Here is a 22,845-nt window from a genome sequence, read left to right as displayed (position 1 = left end):
AGGCATTGCCAGACCAGGAGCCAGTGTAGGTCAGTGAGCTCAGAGGGTGATGGGTGAACGCGACTTGATGCGAGTCAGGATACATGCAGCATAGTTTTTAATAAACTCAACAGAGGGTGCAAGGCAGACCAGGAGGAGAGCATTGGATAGGTTTTTTTTGTAGCTAAAAACAAAGTTTTCCATTTGACCCTTTAAACAGCTTAATCATGAATTCAATTTTATTAAAGTTCAATATACAAAACTGAATATACAAAAGTCCAGTTGCTTCAAATTACAAAGTTCACAAATATTTAAAGGAGAAAGTCAGAGTTAATCTCAGCTTCTCAATCTGCAAACAAAAAGAAGATGAATTTACTATAGGGAAAAGGAAACACATTCAAATGTTTTATCAGGAGCAGGTCAAAAAGTACACTACATAAAATTACAAAAATATTTGTCCCAAGTGCCATAGGATAGGATAAAGTGTTGTACAAGTGGCTGATTACCAGTTCAAGAGCTACTTCAGATACATTTTGGCTTTTCCTTTACAGTGGTAGGTAGAAATCACAGTCAGTTAACATGCACCTTCTACATCTATGGGAATAGGTGTGGAAATACAAACTGCACAGTGCCAGGCCTGTAGGAACTTGTAAACTAATGCCACAAACACGTATATTTCAACTCCCTTTATTCCAATGAAAACAGAAGTGAAATCAAGCAGGTGACTAAGACCATATGTTGTGAATACAGGCCAATTATAGATTGTGAAAAGGGCTAAACTGGCAATTTATGCCATTATCATCATTATTGCAAAGTTTCACAAAGAACAATTATACCCACATCAGTCCATTGTTGCTATTCAGTTTGATTGAACTGGATTAACAATTAATGTCATACTTCTCTCTGCTCAGCCATGCAGTTAAGTGGCACATAAACACTGAATTATAGATGGGGTGGGGAATTTCAAAAATGATTAGACAGAAAGTCAACTAAAACTATACTCCTCTACTCAATGCCTCCTGCAAAACATTTTACATCCAGCAAATGTATTCAGACACTCGAATATTGAAAAACAACTTGTTCAATTAACCTTGCTTTTCTTTCAGATATAATTGGATCAGATGTTTATTTCCCATTTTTAGATTTCCAATTTTCTTAATTACATTTGAAGTTTTATACAAATCTCACTAAGTTGAGCCAGCTGAAGAGACAGTCTTAGCTTTCAGTTGCCCATCCCATTAGGCAGTAGTACTTTGACGTCTGAGTCAAACCACAGATTTCTCAGCAAGTACACCATATGGTTACATGCTTACAGGATTGTAATAGGTTTAGTGAAACTCCCTTCTGTGTGCTACTTTCAGCTCATTCCAACATTGGTTAACAAAAAGAAATGTTAAGCAATCATCGAGAATAGTTAGTATTAACCCCTAAATTTGCAGTATTGGTACACATCCCATCATATATCGTGCATTAAAGATGAGATGTTAAAAAAGGATTAAATCTGATTGAAATACAAGATCAGAAAGCTACCAGGTGAATCCACAATAGCTCTGCTAGTGAAGCCAAGAAAAATTCTAGGTCCAGTCATTTTGTTGCAGGAATCCAAGAATAAAGCATGTTTTACAATTTAAGGGTTACCTGACCCAGGTACAATAAATTAACTTACTGAAATCAAAAAGGTGGGATACAATTTAGAAAATCAAACAAACAGAATGTGCTCCAGAACTACACCCATTAAATGGAGAACAGCAAGCAGTGCTTTGAAGCAAAAGAATTAGCCAACACCCACAATGGGAAGTAGAATCAAGGACACATTAAGTGGATGGTTCACTTGGATTTTCAAAGTGCATTTGATACTTCATTGCAGCTCAAAAGGCAAGCTTTATATAAATTAACTACATAGAAGGAAACAAGAATAACCTGGCTCACCAATGTTGACCAGGGCTCATTTCCTATTCACAAATACACAAAAAGTACTTTACCAACATTAAGTTTATAATTATACAGGGTCATACAAGGGGAATAATGGCAGAGAGAGATTTGGACCCATTAGGTTTAAGATTCTCCCCCACCTGTGGATAATTGCAAGACAATGAACATTGGAGAAACAAAATGCTCACTGGCTTTTCACTGAAAGCATCAGTCAACATGAAGTGCTTTGCCGACTATACCAAAACATCTCAAACACTGGAATAAAAGGGGCTTCACTAATTTATGAAATCAGAATCACAGGAACATTAGTGGTTTACAGCAAGAGAGACCATCTGATCTATTGTACCTGTGCCAGTTCTTCGGGAAAACCAAACCGAATCCAATTATTCTTCAGTCTTCCCACAGCCCTGTATCTACATCCAGAGGAAATAGTCTTTCCCTATTCACCCAATCAGTCTTTTGAAAAACTCAAAATATCCTCAACCTCTCAGTTTCATTATCCCCTCAACTAGTTTTACAACTCTTGTATCAAATTTAGATAAACTTGAAATTATAAAATTACAGACTGAGATTAGAAGAAATTTGTCTCCTCCTTTACCAAGAGGGGAAGTGAACAGACTCCCAGCTAAACCAGTTCACTAAATTCCTTCAAAAATCAGATGAAAAAAACATTTCTTCAAGCAACTTTCAAATTCACAATACTGGAAATTACATTTGGTCCACAGAAGGAGTACAGCAAACAGCAAGCAGACTGCAAAGACGTGTGTGGAGGGTGGAAGAAAAGTAGAAAAAAGTTTCGCTGAATGGGCAAACTTAATCTGGAGAAGTGGGAAACAATAAATTTTAGTACAAACAAGGAGTGGGAGCATACCCTCAACAGAAAGACATGGAAGGATGTGTGGATACCTTGGGGTTCAATACTCCAAAAGTGCAAGTATAGATAGATAGAGCCATAAAAAAAGGCAAATAGAAGTTTGGGTTTACTAAATAGGAGCATAGATTACAAAAGGAAAGTAATGATATATTTGTGCAAGGCAATGGTTAGGCCAGAGTGTTGCATGCATGTTGGGTACCCCACTACAGTAAAGGTAGTTAAAGCCAGAGTGGGCGCAGCATAAAGTCACCAGAATGATGCCAGGCTTTGGAAGCTATAGTTATAAGGAGAAACGTGAGCAGAGACAGTTAAGAGGATATTAGTAGTAGGGTGAATAGAGAAAAGACAGTTTCCTTTGGTTGGAGAGTCAGTGACAAGGAGGTGTGGGAAAAGAGGGGAAGGGGTCATCAATTTAAAATGGTCACCAAGAGTGAGGAGAGGCACTGGGAGAAAGGTCTTTATGCAGATGGTGTTGGAGCATGGAATGTTTTAACCACAGTGAGCAGTTTACACAGGAACCATTGCATTGTTTAAGGGAACAGTGGATAAATATTTGAAGCAGAGTAAGATTCAGGGCTATGGGGCAACAGCAAGATTAGATTTGGGTTGCTCTAGCAAAGAGCCAGCAGATATGATCCAAATGGTGTCCCGTGCTATAGGAGCAAGGGCTTAAATGTCCAATGAAAAATTAAACTGCTCATCCCGATACCATAAATCCCTAGCATTACAAGTAGTGCAAGATTCTCTGAATACCAGTAATACATGCAACAAGGTGCAAGACTTTCATCTAGTCTGAAGTGAAACTGGTTTTACAAAAAGGCGATATTCTATTTACCCAGGCATTAGAGTTCTGAAAATACAAAAGGAATATTCAACGATATTACCATTAAATATTCATGAAAAGCTCATGTGCCACAAATTTGTTGACAGGAAGGGGAAGCATAAAGAATCAAATTTAAAAATTACCCTAGAGACACTTCCAAAAAAGGCTTCAAATTTCCCTTATTATTCTTTCTGTTCCCAATCATTGATATGATGGTACAACAGGGAGTTGGGTGAACCATGGATGAGAGCGAGCATGCATGAGCACAAGACAATTCCTGCAGTAGCCTCCTGATTTTAACATTGAAAAAACATCCCAAGGCACCTTGCAGAAGTGTAATCAGGAAAAAAAAGCTGCCAAGCCAAAGGAGATATTAGGAGGGTTGACTAAGCGGTGGATTTAAAGGAGGGTCTTAGGGGGAAGAGGGAGGGAATTTCAGAGCTGAGGGCCTAGACAACTGAAGGCAAAGCCGCTAATGATAGGGCGAAGGAAGCGGGGGAAACAAGAGGCCATAGTTGAAGGAATGCAGAGTTGAGGGCTGGAGCATAGACATAGGGGCAAAGCCATGAAAAGTTTTAAAAATAAAAAAAGTATGAGAATTTTAAATTTGAGGTTTAGGAGACCTGGAGCCAATGTAGGGCAGCATGAGCAGGACTTAGTGCAGGGTAGGATACTGGCAGCAGAGTTTTGGATGAGCTGAAGTTTAGAGGGCAGAGGATGAGAGGCCAGCCAGGAGAGTATTTGAATAGTTGAGTCTGGAGGCAACAATGGCATGGATGAGGGTTTCAGCAGCAGGTGGGCTGAGGTGGATGATGTTAGAGGCAGAGGTAGGCAATCTGTGATGGAAAGGGTGTGGGGTCAGAAGCTCAGCTCAGGGTCATGTAAGATGCCACAATTGCAAAGAGTCTGGTTCAAAACGCCAATAAACCCAAGATTCAGCTAGATAAGAAAGCCTGGAGGAACAGTAGACATCAAAAAAACATTTTGAAAACAAACTTTGATCTACCCAGGATAATCCCTAGGAAGTGGTGCATCACTCAACTCCCCATTGTAAATCCAAAGACTGAAAGTGGTTATCTGGCTCAGCAAGATCAAACTAATTTGAAGGCAGATACTTCAGTGCCACATGGCATCAGCCCTTCACCAACTAGCACTGTTTTAAAGCAAGAATTGGACACTACCAAGAGCCCCTTGCTGCCTCTTCAAAATCATAAAAAATGTGGACCACTTGAGACTGACAGATTCCACAAAGTCTGAACTTGATACCAAGTGGCAGGAACATTTTATACTGAAATCTTTCTGCCCATACTCTGCCCAAGAAATGTTCTCTAGTCCCATACCAATCTTGTACGACCTATTCAATCAGCTGTCACAAATTGGAATGAGCTCCAATAAAAACATTAGCAATTAAAATGAGGTTTCTTGTAATACCCTATATGCAAGAGACTAGTTAAAAAGGTCACCAAAAGAGACAGCTGCTTATGTCATGAAGAGTCAGGCAAGGACATTTGCTGCTTCTATGAGTTTTTCTTGAAGTCTTCAAAAGTAACTATCTACAAGAGTGGTGGAACGTTACTTTGTCTTTATTCCCAATTTTAATAATTCTGTAACTAATATATAAACCAGTTTTTGGTGTCTTGAAAAATGCAGTTGTAAAACCTGTTATGAATTGTAGTGTATTCAGTCAATGGTAGATTGTGACAGGCTAGTATTTTCTATTATCTAGACAAAGTCAAAAGCAATGTGCTTTTGGCAAAATAGAAACATAGAAAATAGCAGGAGTAGGCTATTCGGCCCTTCGAGCCTGCTCCGCCATTCAATATGATCATGGCTGATCCTCTATCTCAATACCATATTCCCGCTCCCTCCCCATTACCCTTCATGCCTTTTGTGTCCAGAAATCTATCTAGCTCCTTAAATATATTCAGTCACTTGGCCTCCACAGCCTTCTGTGATAGAGAATTCCAAAAGGTTCACCTCTCCAAGTGAAGAAATTTCTCCTCATCTCAGTCCTAAATGTCCTACCCTGTATCCTGATACTGTGACCCCTCGTTCTGGACCCCCCAGCCAGGGGAAACATCCTCCCTGCATCCAGTCTGTCTAGCCCTCTCAGAATTTTATATGTTTCAATGAGATCCCCCCTCATTCTTCTAAACTCTAGTGAATACAGGCAGAGACGACCCAATCTCTCCTCATACGTCAGTCCTGCCATCCCAGGAATCAGTCTGGTGAACCTTTGCTGCACTCCCTCTGTGGCAAGTATATCCTTTCTTAGGTAAGGAGACCAAAACTGCACACAATACTCCAGGTGTGGTCTCACCAAGGCCCTGTATAACTGCAGTGAAACATCCTTGCTCCTGTACTCAAATCCTCTTGCAATGAAGTCCAACGTACCATTTGCCTTCCTAACTGCTTGCTGCACTTGCATATTTGCTTTCAGTGACTGGTGTACAAGGACATCCAGGTCCCTTTCTACATCAACATTTCCCAATCTACCATTTAAATAATACTCTGCCTTTCTGTTTTTTCTTCCAAAGTGGATAACTTCACATTTATCCACATTATACTGCATCTGCCACTCACGCAACTTGTCTAAATTGCCTTGAAGCCTCTTTGCATCCTCCTCAACTCACGATCCCACCTAGTTTTGTGTCGTCAGCAAACTTGGAAATATTACATTTGGTTCCCTCATCCAAATCATTGATATATATAGTGAATAGCTGGGGCCCAAGCTCTAATCCCTGCGGTACCCCACTAGTCACTGCCTGCCACCTGAAAAAGACCCATTTATTCCTACTCTTTCAAATAAGTATTGATGCCAAGAGACTTTAAAATCTTACCTCCTGAATTGATATGTTCCTCAGAATCAATGCAAGGTGCACCATTTTCATTCTCCTAGAGAGTGTAGAAATTACATTATTCAATATTTAGCTTAAAATATGCATCTTAAATTTCTTAAGAACCTTACATTCAGGAGGTAAGATGGCAGCCTTTTGCAAAATAGTCCGGTCACCACAAAGCCCAAATGCAGCCCAGATTAATGGGATAATGTTATCTCTTCCTTCTGCTAGCTACAACTTCTCAATCCTCAAATATGCAAATTTGGCTACTCTTGAGTCTCAGCCCATGCAACCCCTTGTTCAAGAAGGGAGAAAAGGATAATCAGGTAACTATAGACTAGTTAGTCTGATATCAGTTGTGGGCAATCTTTTAGAATCCATAACTTGAGATAAAATTAGAAATGCAGGTTAATCAAAGACAGCCAGCACAAATCAGTTAGTTAAAGGCAAGTAGTGACTGACATTTACTTTTTGAAGATGTGACCAATTTGGATAAGGGAATGCAGTAGAGGTGGCGTATATTGATTTTCAAAAAGGCGTTTGATGTGGTGCCTCAAGAGGCTTGTTAGAAAAATTCAGGCAAATGGTACAAGAAATGTAGCATTATCCTCCTTACACCAATTTTTTTTTGGTGGGGGGGCAGAGAAGAAAAGTACAGGCTAATACATATATACCAGTTCTAAAGAGAGAAAGGCAAAATAAAATCCAGGACAAGATGTGGCTCACAGTGATGCTGCAACATTGTTGGAACACAAGTTGACAGCTAAAGTAGCATGCATCAAATCTGAGTCAAGTACTGAAAATATCAAACAGTAACTGGCTTAAAAAGACAAAGTAAACTTCTGAATTGCCATAATATTCAATGCGACAAAGTGAGATATCACTGATATCATAATCACTCCTTGTAAAATTTTATACTTAAGTGTTGTTCAATGCAGATTGAGAGAATGTTGAGAACAGACACTTTGTACAGCATTAACAGTATGAAGGGCTGCCTTCAGTTCACAGGAATGAAGTGTTACACCACACTAGGCAGTTCTGGTCCCCAGACCACCTCACAGCAGTTCTGAACATCCAGCCGATGAAGACAGATCATTTTATAGAATTTAGGATTATGGGGCAGATCAGCAGAATACAGTTTTCCTTTAAACATGATTGCCATTTTAATGTTTTGTTTGTAGCCAGACAAGAAGCAATAACTAGGAAAGCTGTCCTTTACAATGAACAGGAATCTCGAGGGCAATAGCAATGTGAAACATCTTCCTCACTGCAATTACTCCAAATGGCAATATTTTCCATTGTGCAAAATATCAAGTTCTTACCTCATGGCAAGGAGTTTCTTTCAGCCTCATTAAGCCAGGGCTTCCAGTCTCTTCTACTTCCAGGTCTGTCTCTGTATCATTACATTCCCTGTGTTCCTCACTGATATCCTCAGAATCAGTGTAGTATTTGCTAGGCTAAATATAATTGCAAACATAAAACATCAGTTTGAAAATGGAATCCATTACCAAAACCAAGTTCAAATATAGTACTACCTTAACAAGCAGAGAACAGAATAGCACAATTAACTAGAATGCTAAAACAGTCTTCTCCACAAATAAAGGTCTTTGGTTTTCTAAAGATTAAAATAAAGAACCTGCTATTGTTTTGATCAAATCAAACTGGACATTCCCAACACAAACCAACTTTGCTGGTTCCCAACTGGTAGCCCAAACTGAACAATTTGATTGAGCTCCTCACTTGCAATTGACAACTTTAAAAAAAAAAATTCATTCATGGGATGTGGGAGTTGCTGGCAAGGCCAGCATTTATTGCCCATCTCTAATTGCCCTTGGTGTTGGTGAGTTGCCTTCTTGAACCGCTGTAGTCCGTGTGGTGAAGGTTCTCCCAGAGTGCTGTTGGGTAGGGAGTTCCAGGATTTTGACCCAGTGACAACGAAGGAATGGCAATATATTTCCAAGTCAGGATGGTGTGAGATTTGGAAGGGAACGTGCAGGTGGTGTTCTCGTGCACCTGTTGTCCTTGTACTTGTAGGTGGTAGATGTTGCAGGTTTGGGAAGTGCTGTCGAAGAAGCCTTGGCGAGTTGCTGCAATGCATCTTGTAGAGGGTACACAATGTGTCGGTGGTGAAGGGAGTGCATGTTTAGGGTGGTGGATTGGGTGCCAATCAAGTGGGCTGCTTTGTCGTGGATGGTGTCAAGCTTCGAGTGTTGTTGGAGCTGCACTCATCCAGGCAAGTGTTGAGTATTTAATCACACTCCTGATGTGTGCCTTGTAGATGGTGGAAAGGCTTTGGGGAGTCAGGTGGTGAGTCACTCGTTGCAGAATTCCCAGCCTCTGACCTGCTCTTGTAGCCACAGTATTAAGTTTCTGGTCAATGGTGACCCCTAGGATGTTGATGGTGGGGGATTTGGCAATGGTAATGCCATTGAATGTCAAGGGGAGGTGGTTAGACTCTTGTTGGAGATGGTAGCAGAGTTAACTAAACAGACAGTTGCTATTTAAGCCAATCATAAGCGTAATGGATGATTTTACACACAAGATGCAATTATATAGATGCGAAGAATGCAATACAGTATCTCAATCACATATGAAATTGTTGATAAAGTGGGTCTTTTGCCTCAAAGAAATGCAACAAGTTTGAATGAATACCCACTTGGTAATAGTGTCACTGACGAGAGAAGTGTTAGATGAGACCATACAATTATAGTCCCACTTAGCATAAAGTTTATTTTGATGGGCCTTTAAGAGAAGAGAATAAAATGGCAAAATTGGATTATAACAATCCCTAGCAAAGAAATGGGGATAGCAGAGTGACCATGTAGTAATCTTCTTTACTTTTCATCTTATTTTCACCATACTCTGCAGGAAGGTAACAAAGCAATACAAAAAAAAAGGAAAGCCCACTGCAAAGGAGCAGGAACAAAATCACTCACCTGTTAAAAAAAACCAACTAATCCAAGCAACATTGCTTTAATGAATGTGTGCGGATGCGTACAGCAACTTTGCAGATACTCTTAAGGATTTGCTTCAGGTTAAGCCCACCAGGTAGGAGTGATACTTAACAGCATCGCTCAACTAAGCCCAGATTTTCTACCTGCCAGAAAGTAGAAGTGCATATGGAAATGGACTATGGACCACAAGCAGAGGAAAAGCAAAAAGCTTTAGATCAAGGCACTGCAATCAACCCAATGAGAAACACTCCAATTCAGACTGAAAGAAAGACAGACCAACTGCCCAAGCTAAAAGAAATACCCCTTCAAATGAGACTCAGAACTGCATCATTTTCTTATTCCTGATCAACCTCTACTTTGATAATTCTTGCCCTATTGGGCACAGCCTTTTACCTCAGTTACTGAAAAACCTGTTCCACAACCAGTGTCTCAGGTTCATCCATCGAGTTTAAAACCAGTAACTAGATAATCAGCTTCCCTTTCAAATTAAAAACAAACAATAAGCTCACAGGAAGCCAAGAAGTTTGGAGAGTGGAATGGGGAGAAAAGAATGTTCTAATGGACAGAGGATTCTAGGCTTCTTTCATAAAATAGGATAGTCACCAAGCCAAGTGAGGTGCAAAGTCATCCTGTTCTTGGCAGATTCGGACTCAGTTGTCCCTGGGAGGGAGGGACGGACAGACATATCTAAAGTCCAATAATTGACAAATGGGCGAGTTTAATCTTCTAGTATCTCTTAGTGGGTAGTGGAGTGGGGAAGCACATTGTCTGCCCCACACTCCTCAGGAGAGAACAACAGGTTCCTGCACATCACTACATTCCACATAACTTAAGATTCCCACACAGCCAGAGAGTGCCAAAAGCAGAGGTGAACAATTTCCTACACACTCAGCTGCAAGGAAGCATACCATCAAGAAAAGTTTCACAAAAGACCTGACACCAAAGCTGGGGAGGGGAGAATGGAGGATAGAAAGCAACTATGGATCACCTCAAGCACCAGAAAAGTCCTAACAGTCTAGAGAAGCAATCAGCTTCCATCAGGCTCCGAATTTGCATTAATGTAAACCTAGAGCTGATTAGCATCAGGCTCGCCCAGCAGGCCAATGTCTTATCCGCTCTCCTTATCCAAAAAGAACTCCAGCCAGTTCCAAGAAACTGAGTGGGTAGCAAACACACATTTTTACTTTATGCCAAGGGACTGTTGGCAATCCTACTTAGTGTGGCACAAGAACCTCAACCACAGGGGGCTGGGAGAACAGTGTGCTAAGCTGTTGTGTCATTTATCCACAATTAAAATCAAGTGAAGAACAATGGGATGGGTATTCTGTTTCTTGGTTGGCTTTAAAATTGCACCATTTAGTTTATATTGCCTCTCCATTTTTCCTCCCAAAATGTATCAATTCACACGTGTTAAATTTCATCTGCCATGTGTCTGCCCATTTCACTAGTCTGTCTCGGTCCTCTCGAAGGCTATTATGCTCCTCATTGTTTGCTACATTTCCAAGTCTTGTTTCATCTGCAAACTTTGAAATTATACCCTCTATATCCAAGTCCAGGTCATTAATATATATCAAAGAGAACAGTGTTCCTAATACCAACCCCTGGGGAACACCAGTGTTTACTTCCCTCCAGTCTGAAAAACTGTTCGCCACTACTCTGCTTTCTGTCCTTTAGCTAATTTTGTACTCACACTGCTGCTGTCCCATTAATCCCATGGGCTTTAATTTTGCTAACAAGCCTATTATGTGGTACTTTATCAAACATCTTTTGAAACCCAACCACACTACCTTCATCAACCCTGTTACTTCAAAGAACTCAAGTTAATCAAACACGATTTGCCATTCACAAATCCGTGCTGACTTTCATTCATTAGCCCATGCTTTTCCAAATGCCAATTAATTTTGTCCTGGATTATTGCCTCTGTCAGCCACTTTAGGCAGAGTGGCCTGTAGTTGCCAGGTGTATCCCCCTCCTTTTTTTGAACAGGGGTGTAACATTTACAATCCTCCACCACTCCCATATCTAAAAGGAGGATTGTGGCCAGATTGCTTCCGCAATTTCCACCCTTACTTCCCTCAGTAACCTAGGATGCATCCTGTCTGGACTGGGTGACACTTTTTACTTTGAGTACTGCCATCCCTTTAAGTGCCTCATCTATTTATTTTTATCCTATCCAATTTCTCTACTACCTCCTCCTTTACTGTGACATAAAGAGGATGCTGCCAGCGAAGACAGATGAAAAATATTCATTTAGTACCTCAGTCCATGTCTGCATGCACAAGACCTGGACAACATCCAGGCTTGGGCTGATAAGTGGCAAGTAACATACACACCAGACAAAGACCATCTCCAACAAGAGAGTCCAACCACCTCCCCTTGACATTCAACAGCATTACCATCATCGAATCCCCCACCATCAACATCCTGGGGGTCACCATTGACCAGAAACTTAATTGGACCAGCCACATAAATACTGTGGCTACAAGAGCAGGTCAGAGGCTGGGTATTCTGCAGCAAGTGAGTCACCTCCTGACTCCCCAAAGCCTTTCCACCATCTACAAGGCACAAGTCAGGAGTGTGATGGAATACTCTCCACTTGCTTGGATGAGTGCAGCACCAACAATACTCAAGAAGCTCGACACCATCCAGGACGAAGCAGCCTGCTTGATTGGCACCCCATCCACCACCCTAAACATTCACTCCCTTCACCACCAGCACACTGTGGCTGCAGTGTACCGTCTACAAGATGCAGTGCAGCAAACAAAGGCTTCTTCAACAGCACCTCCCAAACCCGCGACCTCTACCACCTAGAAGGACAAGGGCAGCAGGCACATGGGAACAACACCACCTGCACATTCCCCTCCAAGTCACACATCATCCAGACTTGGAAATATATCGCTGTTCCTTCATCGGCGCTGGGTCAAAATCCTGGAACTCCCTAACAGCACTGTGGGAGAACCTTCACCACACGGACTGCAGCGGTTCAAGGCGGCGGCTCACCACCACCTTCTCAAGGGCAATTAGGGATGGGCAATAAATGCTGGCCTTGCCAGCGCCGCCCACATCCCATGAACAAATAAAAAAAGCCAAGCCCTCTGCCTCCAATGATTATTTGTTTTGGTCCCCAAGCAGCCCCACCCTTCTACTCTATATGTTTATAAAAGACTTTTGCATTGCCTTTTATGTTAGCTGCTAATCTATTCTCATATCTCTCTGCCCCTCATTTCCTTTTTTAGATGATCTCTGTACTCAGCTTGGTTCTCTACTGTATTATGAACCTTACATTTTTCATACGCCTCTTTTTTCAGTTTCATTTTAATCTCTATCTTTACTCCTCCAGGGAGCTCCAGCATTGGATGGCCTTCTTTTCCCCCTCATGCGAATGTGTCTACTCTGAACCCAATCCATCTCCTTGAAGGAGGAATCACACTAACTTATTAGGAAGAAATGCTGAGGCCAAGACACACTGCTGAATTCTGCATCTAAAACACAACTTGACATAGGAATAAATGCTTTCAACATGGCTACAAGTGTAAAATTCCCCAACACCCATACCTTGATAGAAATTAAAATCCACTAAAAAGGGAGGTAAGAACACAAACATCAGGCACCTCATGTAATTATAAACTTGAGACAATAATCATGGCTATCAGAATTACTGTGTGAAGGCTACTGCCTCCTCCCTTCATTTCAATCTCCATCTCCACTCACCTTACCTTACTCTCACTGCCTTTCTGTGCTCCTTAAACTTCTCCCTTCATGTAAACTCTCCTAACCACATTCATGAACCCCCCTCAACCTTGCCACCTCAGGTGGCCTCTTCACTCAAATCATCTCGATCACAGACAAGACCATCGCCAATCACTTTGTTGTATTCCTCACCCCACCCACATCCCCCTGTCCCCCTTCCTCCTGCATCTGCCCTGAAAAACTCTTCCCCAAGTCACTAATAACTGAACTTAGCAGCTAACATAAAAGGCAACCCAAAAGTCTTTTATAACCATATAAAAAGAGTAGAAGGGTGGGGCTGCTTAGGGATCATGTAATTATAAACTTCGGAGACAATAACTCAGGCAATAATCATGGCGATCAGAAGTACTGTGTGAAGGCTATTGCCTCCTTCCTCTAATGTTTAATCTTTGAGCTTTTGGTTTAAAAGGAAATGAAAAGAATTGAAAAAGCCTGTTCCATGTTTGCTTTCCAGTTTGGCTACATCTCATCAGCACAAGGTAAAGATAGTAGTGCTGGTTCAGGAATGGACCATGTTTCTATGCCCTAGCCTTTGACATGTTCAAATGGCAATTCATTCAGAAGGCCAATTACCTAATGACAAGATATTTTAGTCTAAAAGCAGGTTATTAAACAATGTTGTGGAACTAACCCATTGTGGAACATTTAAAATAGGTTTTAGGGTAGCCATCCAGAGCAATAGACATGCATTTGTGCCTATAGTTCCAGATACTTCAAACAGGAGGTGGTGAAGTCAAACCATGTTAATGTTGTGCACTTCTAGGTGTCAGATCTGGTAGCAAAGTTGTTTGCACTAATCTTGGACTTTTTAGTTATTTATTTTTTGTGTGTGTGTGTGTGTGTGTGTGTGTGTGTGTGTGTGTGTGTGTGTGTGTGTGTGTGTGGGCGGTGGGCGGTGGAGAAAGAGGAGAGAGAAGAAAAAGAGATTATCTGCTGCTTTTATTTGTTACCTCCTTCCACTCCCTGCAAGTAAACCTATTAAAAATGCCAATTTAATAAGCAATTAAATTAACAGTGCAGCATGGAGAAATCTATTGTGTAAAATGCAATGGTGTAACTGGCAGCAGAAGCATCACAAATGGCCTGTGTTTGTTATTTAAGGAGGGAAAACTAAGTCATACGCTAACACAACATACCATCCTCAGGAGAAATCAAACGTATGCAGTTTGGCGATCGTGGTGCATAACTTTAGGGCCTATTACAATTTAGGAGATTACAAATAATCCTACAGCATTAAGTGGGACATATATATCAATACCTCATAAGTGGGATCCTCCACTAAATCATCATCTTCTGGTAGGTCACAGGATAAAGATTCGATCCAGCAGAGTTCTTCATCGTCTACATCATCTTGTTTCCTTTTGCTGCCTTTGCCACATGGTTTATTTGGTGATGATCTTAGTTCTAAAATGAATTTATGAAGTTATAGCACAGAAATGCAGGTAAAAAACTGCATTTACAGCAGTTCCATATGCAGATCAAAGGAAGCAAAACTCAATTATGTAGCGACTACACTTGGGATGAATATTGACTAATTAGATTTACGATTCAAGTTTGTTTTGTACAAGGTATCTGAATTTGTAAGCTATGGAAAGTGAATTATCTTTCCAATTTCAAGACTTTAGATAGGGATCTGCACTAGCCCATTGAATTAATACAAGATATCATGCAAATTACACATTAAACCACCTAAATAGCACTGTTGGAAGAACACTTGCCTGTGCCATGAAAAGATAGCAACAGATTTAAGATGACAGAAATCAAGCTTGGGCCTACAGAATTGCTAGATGCAGCAATTGCTACAGCAATTGCTACAGCAAAGCATACAATCTCACAATGAGGGGGGAGGAGAGAGACTGGGAAGAGAAGAAGGGAACCCACTACAGCTTAAAGCACCCTCATGTGAAAAGAATGTCCAGTCAAGTATTCATCGTTAGCAGCACCAACCCTCTATTCCAGGCCTACATGTGTAAAACTTTCAAATGTACACCTTCTATTTCAAATATAATAAGATGGAATATGCCTCATTTAGCCAAGGTTTCTTCTAAGGATTCTAGAGGAAAGGAGCTCTACTCCACTGTAAAATGGGAGCAGTCTAAAAATGCATAACATTGCTAGTGCTATTTTTAAATGAAGAGTATTCTCACCTTCAAAAAGGTGAGAAAGCTGTAAAATTAACTACAGTTTTGCAAAAATAGCCAAATTCGCCAACCAAGAGAAAGTACGAAATAAATGTCCCTGTCATTTACAAGTTATTGCAGGACACTACGCCAGGAACACAAGTCCCTCTAAGCTACTACGAAGGCAACAACACCTAGTACGTGGACTTGGTTCCCTCAAAGTGGTCCTAAACATGCTTTGCTGGTTAGGAATGAGCAGGTTTTTTTTGGATGGAATATGGCTTCGCTAGAAAGCTTAGCAGAAACCAGAGTGTCTGTTTTACAGAACAGGAGGGATGTTTGACAGACCAATGGTTAAATTTAAATTATAAAATAAACTACAATCGTAATCATCTCCTTCCCCATCGCAAATTTGTAAACAATTTTACAACACCAAGTTATAGTCCAGCAATTTTATTTTAAATTCACAAGCTTTCGGAGATTTTCTCCTTCCTCAGGCAAATGCCTGATTTGCCTGAGGAAGGAGAAAATCTCCGAAAGCTTGTGAATTTAAAATAAAATTGCTGGACTATAACTTGGTGTTGTAAAATTGTTTACAAATGTCAACCCCAGTCCATCACCGGCATCTCCACATCATCGCAAATTTGAACAGAACTTTGTAGAAGTGAATAACTGCTAACCACAAACAGGCTGTTGTAAATTTCTCTCAGGAGCAATTAACACAAAAGGCATTTCCTTATATTAGTGATTTTAAAAGCAGAATTTTTTTTGAAGGAGTTCCTTTTACACATGAACAGAACTCCTGTTAGATTCTGGAACAATCTGAACAGCAAAATTTCAACCGAGATTAAAAAGTCTCAATACTCCTTTCTGTGGCACAAGATTTCTAAAACCAGATACTGGTTCTAGAATCACAAGAACAAGGTCACAACAGTATCTTAGCACTACGTTTCCAACATGCTGTAACACACAGTGGCAAGATATTCCCTTTAGAACAGGCTTCTATTTTGGTCGCGCCCCTGGGATAGGACAAAAAATTCCATCCCTGGCAGCTCTTATGACCTGTGATAAACAGCTAATTATACTGCATTGGTAGGTGCTTGGGAGCAGGCTGCCCACCAATCTTTCTTCCCAACTTGGGATGGTGTAAAAAGATGCAAACCGGCTTGTGCGCAATTTTAGCACACGAGTTCTGCTGCAATTTTAAAGAGGACCAAGTGCCTGCCACTCTTATAAGCACTGCCTTCTCAAAATCCTGCTAAAATACACACTTCAGACTGGTTCCAACTAGAGTCTACTTAGTGAGATCACAGGACACATCAACATTAGTAATACATTATTTGACTCATTTGGCTATCAAATGGGGTTTCAGAAGCGGTTTGATGAGCTTGTAGTCACAAAAGAACTGCATCACATCACCTACCATTTACTCCAGGCTACTGGCCAAAATTGGAACCATATGTGCCCAAGATCACTTGAGTCAGTCAAAGTCATTGGAAGCTCTCAAAATAAGAGTTTGAACACTTTTATTGGGGGATCAGCAAGGAGTGATCCAAGAGCTTGCTTCCCAATTGTGTGGAGACTTAAGATTACAGCAAAGCTCCCCATTTATTCCTCTACGCCAAAAGGTACTTCCAAATATTAAAACTAATCCAAGATCACAGAAGCCTAATGGCACACTTTTTAAATGATAGATCATTGGTTAGAATACAGTCTAGAAATTATACTTGTACATAACAGTAGCCAAATCACTAAGAGTCAATTTTAAAAAACTTACCATCTGAAATTTCACCTTGTCCCAAACTGCTGGCCACAGGGAAGCCAAGCACTTGCTGCAGTCTGCAAGGTGCCATAGTAAACACAAACCGCGCTAGTCTGCTTAGGCGTTTCTTCCCCGTGACCCAACGTCTTCCTGTGAGCAGAGTGTTCGAGTTGATTGCTTTCACCTCTTCCACTTGTGCAGAGAAAGTAGCCCAAGTTGTCAACCTCCGAAATATGCTGAACTAGAAAAACAGAGACTTTACACACTCAGGAATTTTAGATGTCTCCAGAACTTACTTGAAAAATGCTATAACATAAAAGTGAGATGATAGTAGAAGATTCCTGCACCCAGTCCTCAATGCCATTAAAGGTCCAGGAATATCCTACTTTTAAAAGGCACCTTATGACTCCATGCATTGTGCCACTTCAAGATTGCCTATAGTAGCTTGAAATTTTCACTGGGCTATCTCCTCTCTTTCTTTCCCTCCACCCCCCACCAAAAAAAACTAGACTTTCTCCAGAGAAAAAAAAACTTACCTCCCAAGAGATAGTCTAACACAAGATTTCTTTGTCCATTAAACAAACCGGAGGACTGGAAGACTGCAAACGTAATACCATTGTTTAAAAAGGGTACAAGGGAAAGGCCGAACAATTATAGGCCGGTCAGTATTACCTCGGTGGTGGGCAAACTAATAGGATAAACTATCACTTGGAAAGGCATGGTTTAATCAGGGAGTCAGCATGGATTTGTTCAGGGAAGGTCATGCTTTACAAATCCGATTGAATTCTTTGAGGAAGTGACAAGGAGGATTGATGAGGGCAGTGCAGTGGATGTTGTCTACATGGATTTTAGTAAGGCATTTGACAAGGTCCCACATGCAGACTGGTCAGAAAAGTAAAAGCCCATGGGATACAGGGAAATGTGGCGAATTGGATCCAAAATTGGCTCAGTAACAGGAAACAAAATGGTAAAGGATGATGGATGTCTTTGTGAATGGAAATCTGTTTCCAGTGGTGTACCACAGGGCTCAGTGTTGTACCACAGGGCTCAGTGTTGGATCCCTTGCTGTTTGTGGTATATATTAATGATTTGGACTTGAATGTAGGGGGCATGTTTGGCAAATTTGCAGATGACACAAAAATTGGCCGTGTAGGTGATAGTGAAGAGGATGTGCACAGGTCCCTGAAGGTGGCAGTACAGGTAAATAAGGTTGTGAAGAAAACATATGGAATGCTTTCCGTTATTAGCCAAGGTATAGAATACAAAAGTAGGGATGTAATGATGGAACTGTATAAAACGCTGGTAAGGCTACAGCTTGAGTATTGTGCGCAGTTCTGGTCACCACATTACAGGAAGGACGTAATTGCTCTGGAGAGAGTGCAGAGAAGATTTACAAGAATGTTGCCAGGGCTTGAAAATTGCAGCTACGAGGAGAGATCGGATAGGCTGGGGTTGTTTTCCTTGGAGCAGAGGAGGCTGAGGGTAGACTTGATTGAGGTGTACAAAATTATGAGGGACCTAGATAGAATAGACAGGAAGTATCTGGTTCCCCTGGCAGAGAGTTGAAGAACTAGAGGACATAGATTTAAGCTGATTGGCGGAAGGATTAGAGGGGACATCCAGATGGTGGTGGGTGCATGGAATTCGCCATACCTGGACCTGCACCTAAAGTGCTGTAAGCTGCAGGGCTACAGATTGGGTGCAGGAAGGTGGGATTAGAATGGGCAGCTGGTTGTTCTTCAAGACGGCATGGACATGATTGGCCGAATGGCCCCCTTCTGTGCTGTATCTTTTCTCTGGTTCTAAACTATAAAATACAGACACACTCAGATCTAAAGTACAGGATTTGAGCTGAGCTTATATTCATTGCACTATTTATGAAAGGCAAAAACCAGAGCAGAATTAAAGATATGCACAAGCTGCATATTATTGAGAACTAAGATGGACAACACTGACTAGCACAACACAACAGACTTCATACTGTTTGCTCCCGGCCACAACTCAACTTATCACCCGCTTACAAAAGGACCTCACTGAATATACAGCATCCTGCACTCCCAAGTAGTATTTTACAGCAAACATATTCCATATATTTCACACCCACATTAGGTACCAAACATCATTCCTTCCCTGCCAGCTTTCATCAATAGCCTCTGGCATATAGTTCATTAGATACTTGCTGTCCTCCAATAACTCATCCAAGTTACCATTCTTCATGTGTGAGTCGGAGGCTATTTTACAGTTAATTCACTATAGACTAAGAATCAAACTTGCGACCTTTTTGTGTGCATGGATTAGTGATTTGATTAAGGCAGTGAGCAGCTAATAAAATCCATTACCAAATCAACTGTCTTAAAGTGGACGAGTACCTTATCATCACTTTACTTGCCTCCAATTGATGAAGCAATTACAAGAGCTGCAGGTTCTTCAGCCCAATCCACTAAAAATGGCTTTCATGCAGAGATAATCTAGGTGTTTCCCCCCGACCCATGAACAAATTGTGCAAGATTGCTGATAGTAATTAGTGTGCAGTGCCCATTTATTCTTTAAAAATGGGCAAATATAATGGAGCTGCTATTACCTGCAGTAATGATCATGCAAAAAATTCACAGGACTGTCTTCCACAAAGTGTCATCTAATTAATCTTAAAAGCAGTCTTGTCGTCAATACAAATTGCTGACTAGCCACAGTGGCTCGTGAGATACGTTTATACTAAAAAATTAGTGCATGTGGCTAAAATGCATTACACACAATACAGGTAAATGGACATCACTGTATATTTACTTAACATCTACTACCAGTTGGTAAGCAGGGGAGCAAAGCACTTGATCAAAAGACTCAGCACACTCTGCTTTTCATCTTACCATTTTACCAACAAATGCACAAAAAAAATTAAAATACAGTCATATGAATAGAGATCACATGCCCAATGACTAATAAATATTCAGAAATGCAATTAGCCACATCTGGATTCCCAAGTAGCTAATGGCTAACATATTGGACGACACTACCCTAAAGCATAAAGAGGACATTCAACTGATTTGCTAACTTACAACATCTTCATTCATAGGAACAAATTGTTGGAAATTCACAGATTATTCAGCATTTGTTAAAAGCAGCAACACACACAGATATATTAAAGAAAGAATCATATAGCTTTACAGGGCAAAGGAAAACAACTGATGCCAAGCAGGAGGGAAAAGAGGGAGGGGAGAGAGTTAAAAGAGGTGAGTTTTAAAAAAATATATAAACAAAGTTTTTGAAAGTAGATAGAGAGATGGTAAAGTAAGGGGATTGGGGCATTCCATAGCACTGGGCTGATTGAGCAACCATAAATGTTAGACAGAACAATGAAGAAACCAGTGTCACCAACAGAGAATGTTTGCAGGACTTACAGCTGAGCAATGATTACTGGAGGTTATGGAGCAACAATTCATAAAAAACTAACCAGGGAAGAAAATAGATCATTTTCAGAAAGAGACAGCTACATAGATTTTACTGCACAGGAACAGGCCATATGGCCCAACTTGTCTATGCCAACATTTATATTCCACACAAACCTCCTTCCACCCCTCTTCATCTAACCCTATCAGCATATCCTTCTATTCCTTTCTCCTTCATGTATTTATCATCTAGCTTCTCCTTAAAGGCATCTATGCTATTTGCCTCAACTACTCCTTGTGGTAGCACATTCCACATTCTTACCACTTTAGATAAAGAAGTTTCTCCTGAATTCCCTATTGGATTTATTAGTGACTATTTTATATTTATGACCTCTAGTTTTGGACAGGCCCATAAGTGGAAACATTTTCTCTACATCTACCCTATAAAACCCTATTATCTTAAAAGATCTCCATCAGGTCACCCTTCTCTTTTCTAGAGAAAAGAGCCCCAGCCTTTCTAGATAAGGATAGCATCAGTTCTGGTATCATCCTCATGAATCTTTTTTGCACCCTCTCCAATGTCTCTATAGCCTTTCTATAATATGGAGACCAGAACTGTGCACAATACTTCAAGTGTGGTCTAACCATGGTTCTATACAAGGGTAACATAACTTCTCTGCTTTTCAATTCTATCCATCTAGAAATGAACTCAGTGCTTGGTTTGCTTTTTTTAAAAAAAATGGCTTAATTAACCTGCAAGACTACTTTTAGTGATGTGTAGCTGTACTTCTAGGTCCCTTTGCACCTCTACCCCATTTAGACTCTTATTATCCAAGCAGTATGTGGCCTCATTCTTCCCACCAAAATGCACCACTTCACACAGCTATCTGATTTAATGTAATTACTTCAAAATGCTGAAAGAGGTTTGAATTTCTGTATGCAATACAAAGGACACCTCAGACAGGCATTGGAAAGACAACATTATAACAATTAATCTTACTCAGCTGCTGACCTGCTGTGCATTTCTTGTTTATTTTAGTTTGCCAGCATTTCCCTTTTCCTTCCCTTGAGCTTGGTAGTATTTTCTTCTACCATTTCACCTTTCTTCTACTCCCACCCCCAAAAAAGGTACCGACTGTTGCTGATAAAAGGTTTCACACACCAACAAAGGCCAAGTCGACATTTTGCATGGGTGACCCTGCAACATCAACAGGCTACTTGGACCATGGAGAGCATTGCTACTAACTCCAATCCTCTTCTTACCAAACACTGTCCAGCAGGATTTAATGGATACCAATCAGGATTAGGAACCCTCCTTTGCTAGTTACTACCATTAACCTGGGGTATTACATACATTCAGCTGCTTTTACACCTTCAACTTCTAAATTTATCAGCCCTAGAAGTATTCCAAAACCCTAACAGTAGCACGTAAATAAAATAATGATTCCAAACAAACACAAGTAAGACTCCTTACAAGACTTGAAGCAGGAGCTTTGAGACACATAAAAACACGTTACATTGTAATCCAGTTGTAGTCCAAACCGGTGCAATTTGATTCCAGTGAAAACGACACATAGCACGTGGTAACTGATGGCAACTCAAACACATGGAGACAATTTGTGAGGGAGAAACCCCTTAACTTCCAGTTACCGTTAACAGTCAGAACATATCAGGGATCACAGTAGCCCGTACGCACTAAGCAGCCACGTACCAGGTATTTCAACGGTCCGAATTGAGACAGCTTGCCAAAGAAGGTGAGCAAAGGGGCTTCTCTGGTCGCTGAACATTTCTCCTAAATACAAAGAACCCAAGTCAGCAACCAAGGAGACAAATGCTTTTGGTCAACTCCCTTAAAAAAAACATACACAACCATACCTTAAAATCTTTACATTCACCTTTACTAGCACCAATATCTTCTTGCAGGGACATCTTAAGAGAACAGGACTACGACCCTCCCCACCCTCTCTGAGCGTAGTAGTAATGTGAATATGCCGGCAGCAGCGGGTTTAACCCAACCGGGTACACGTGAGCCGTGGGGACCGCTAACGAGTCTTAAAGGGGTAGCGCAGGGCAGGGAGCCCCTTTCAGCATTTCCAAATGTAGTCGTGGTGAGGTGACTCAGAGCTGTCGGAGAGACCCCCTCCCTCTCTATCCCCCTCACCTCCCACTCTTCCTTCTCCCTCTTCGCCCCTTTCTCTCTCTCTCTCCTTCTCTCTTCCCCCTCCCCCCAATCTCCAGGCTCACGGTACGAATAATTCGGAAATGGAAAGACCATCCACTCGGTAGATGGAGCAAGTCATCTCCACGTCAGGAGTAACGGTTCAATCGGCGCCTTGCTGTGTGTATACATTTACACTAAGTACAAGATTTTAATCAGGTTAGACCGGTGTGGGGTGTACACTGAAGGGTCTGCGGCATTTGTATTTTA

General features: G+C 41.0%; 1 protein-coding gene across 2 annotated transcripts; it reads right to left on the bottom strand.

The window, feature by feature from the left end:
* Window positions 1-200: 200 nt before the first annotated feature.
* On the bottom strand, window positions 201-22,399 carry org (oogenesis-related gene). 2 transcript variants are annotated; one of them, XM_067968700.1, is made up of 7 exons: window positions 22,293-22,399; window positions 22,129-22,209; window positions 17,050-17,275; window positions 14,411-14,556; window positions 7,771-7,905; window positions 6,449-6,503; window positions 201-328 (listed from the first exon to the last, which is right to left on the bottom strand). In XM_067968700.1, the coding sequence occupies exons 1-7, from the start codon at window positions 22,344-22,346 to the stop codon at window positions 324-326; spliced, it is 702 nt and encodes a 233-aa protein (XP_067824801.1). In that variant the 5' UTR covers window positions 22,347-22,399; the 3' UTR covers window positions 201-323. The 2 variants fall into 2 exon arrangements, with proteins under 2 accessions (XP_067824801.1, XP_067824802.1); XM_067968701.1 differs by lacking the exon at window positions 6,449-6,503.
* Between the last annotated feature and the right edge of the window lie 446 nt (window positions 22,400-22,845).

The sequence above is a fragment of the Heptranchias perlo genome, chromosome 29 (genome assembly GCF_035084215.1).
Source record: "Heptranchias perlo isolate sHepPer1 chromosome 29, sHepPer1.hap1, whole genome shotgun sequence".
NCBI classification, from domain to species: domain Eukaryota; kingdom Metazoa; phylum Chordata; class Chondrichthyes; order Hexanchiformes; family Hexanchidae; genus Heptranchias; species Heptranchias perlo.
The sequence above is the reverse complement of the archived record's forward strand: the minus strand, read 5'-3'. Positions and strand labels throughout refer to the sequence as shown.

Bases quoted from the DNA above. Each gene is read 5' to 3' on its own strand.
- org (XM_067968700.1), bottom strand. From the start codon at position 22,346: ATGTCCCTGCAAGAAGATATTGGTGCTAGTAAAGGTGAATGTAAAGAT. The intron at 7,906-14,410 runs GTATTGATATAT...AATTATATTTAG, and splicing joins TGGAGGATCCCACTTATGAG to CCTAGCAAATACTACACTGA. The intron at 6,504-7,770 runs GTAAGAACTTGA...TACACTCTCTAG, and splicing joins AAGAAACTCCTTGCCATGAG to GAGAATGAAAATGGTGCACC.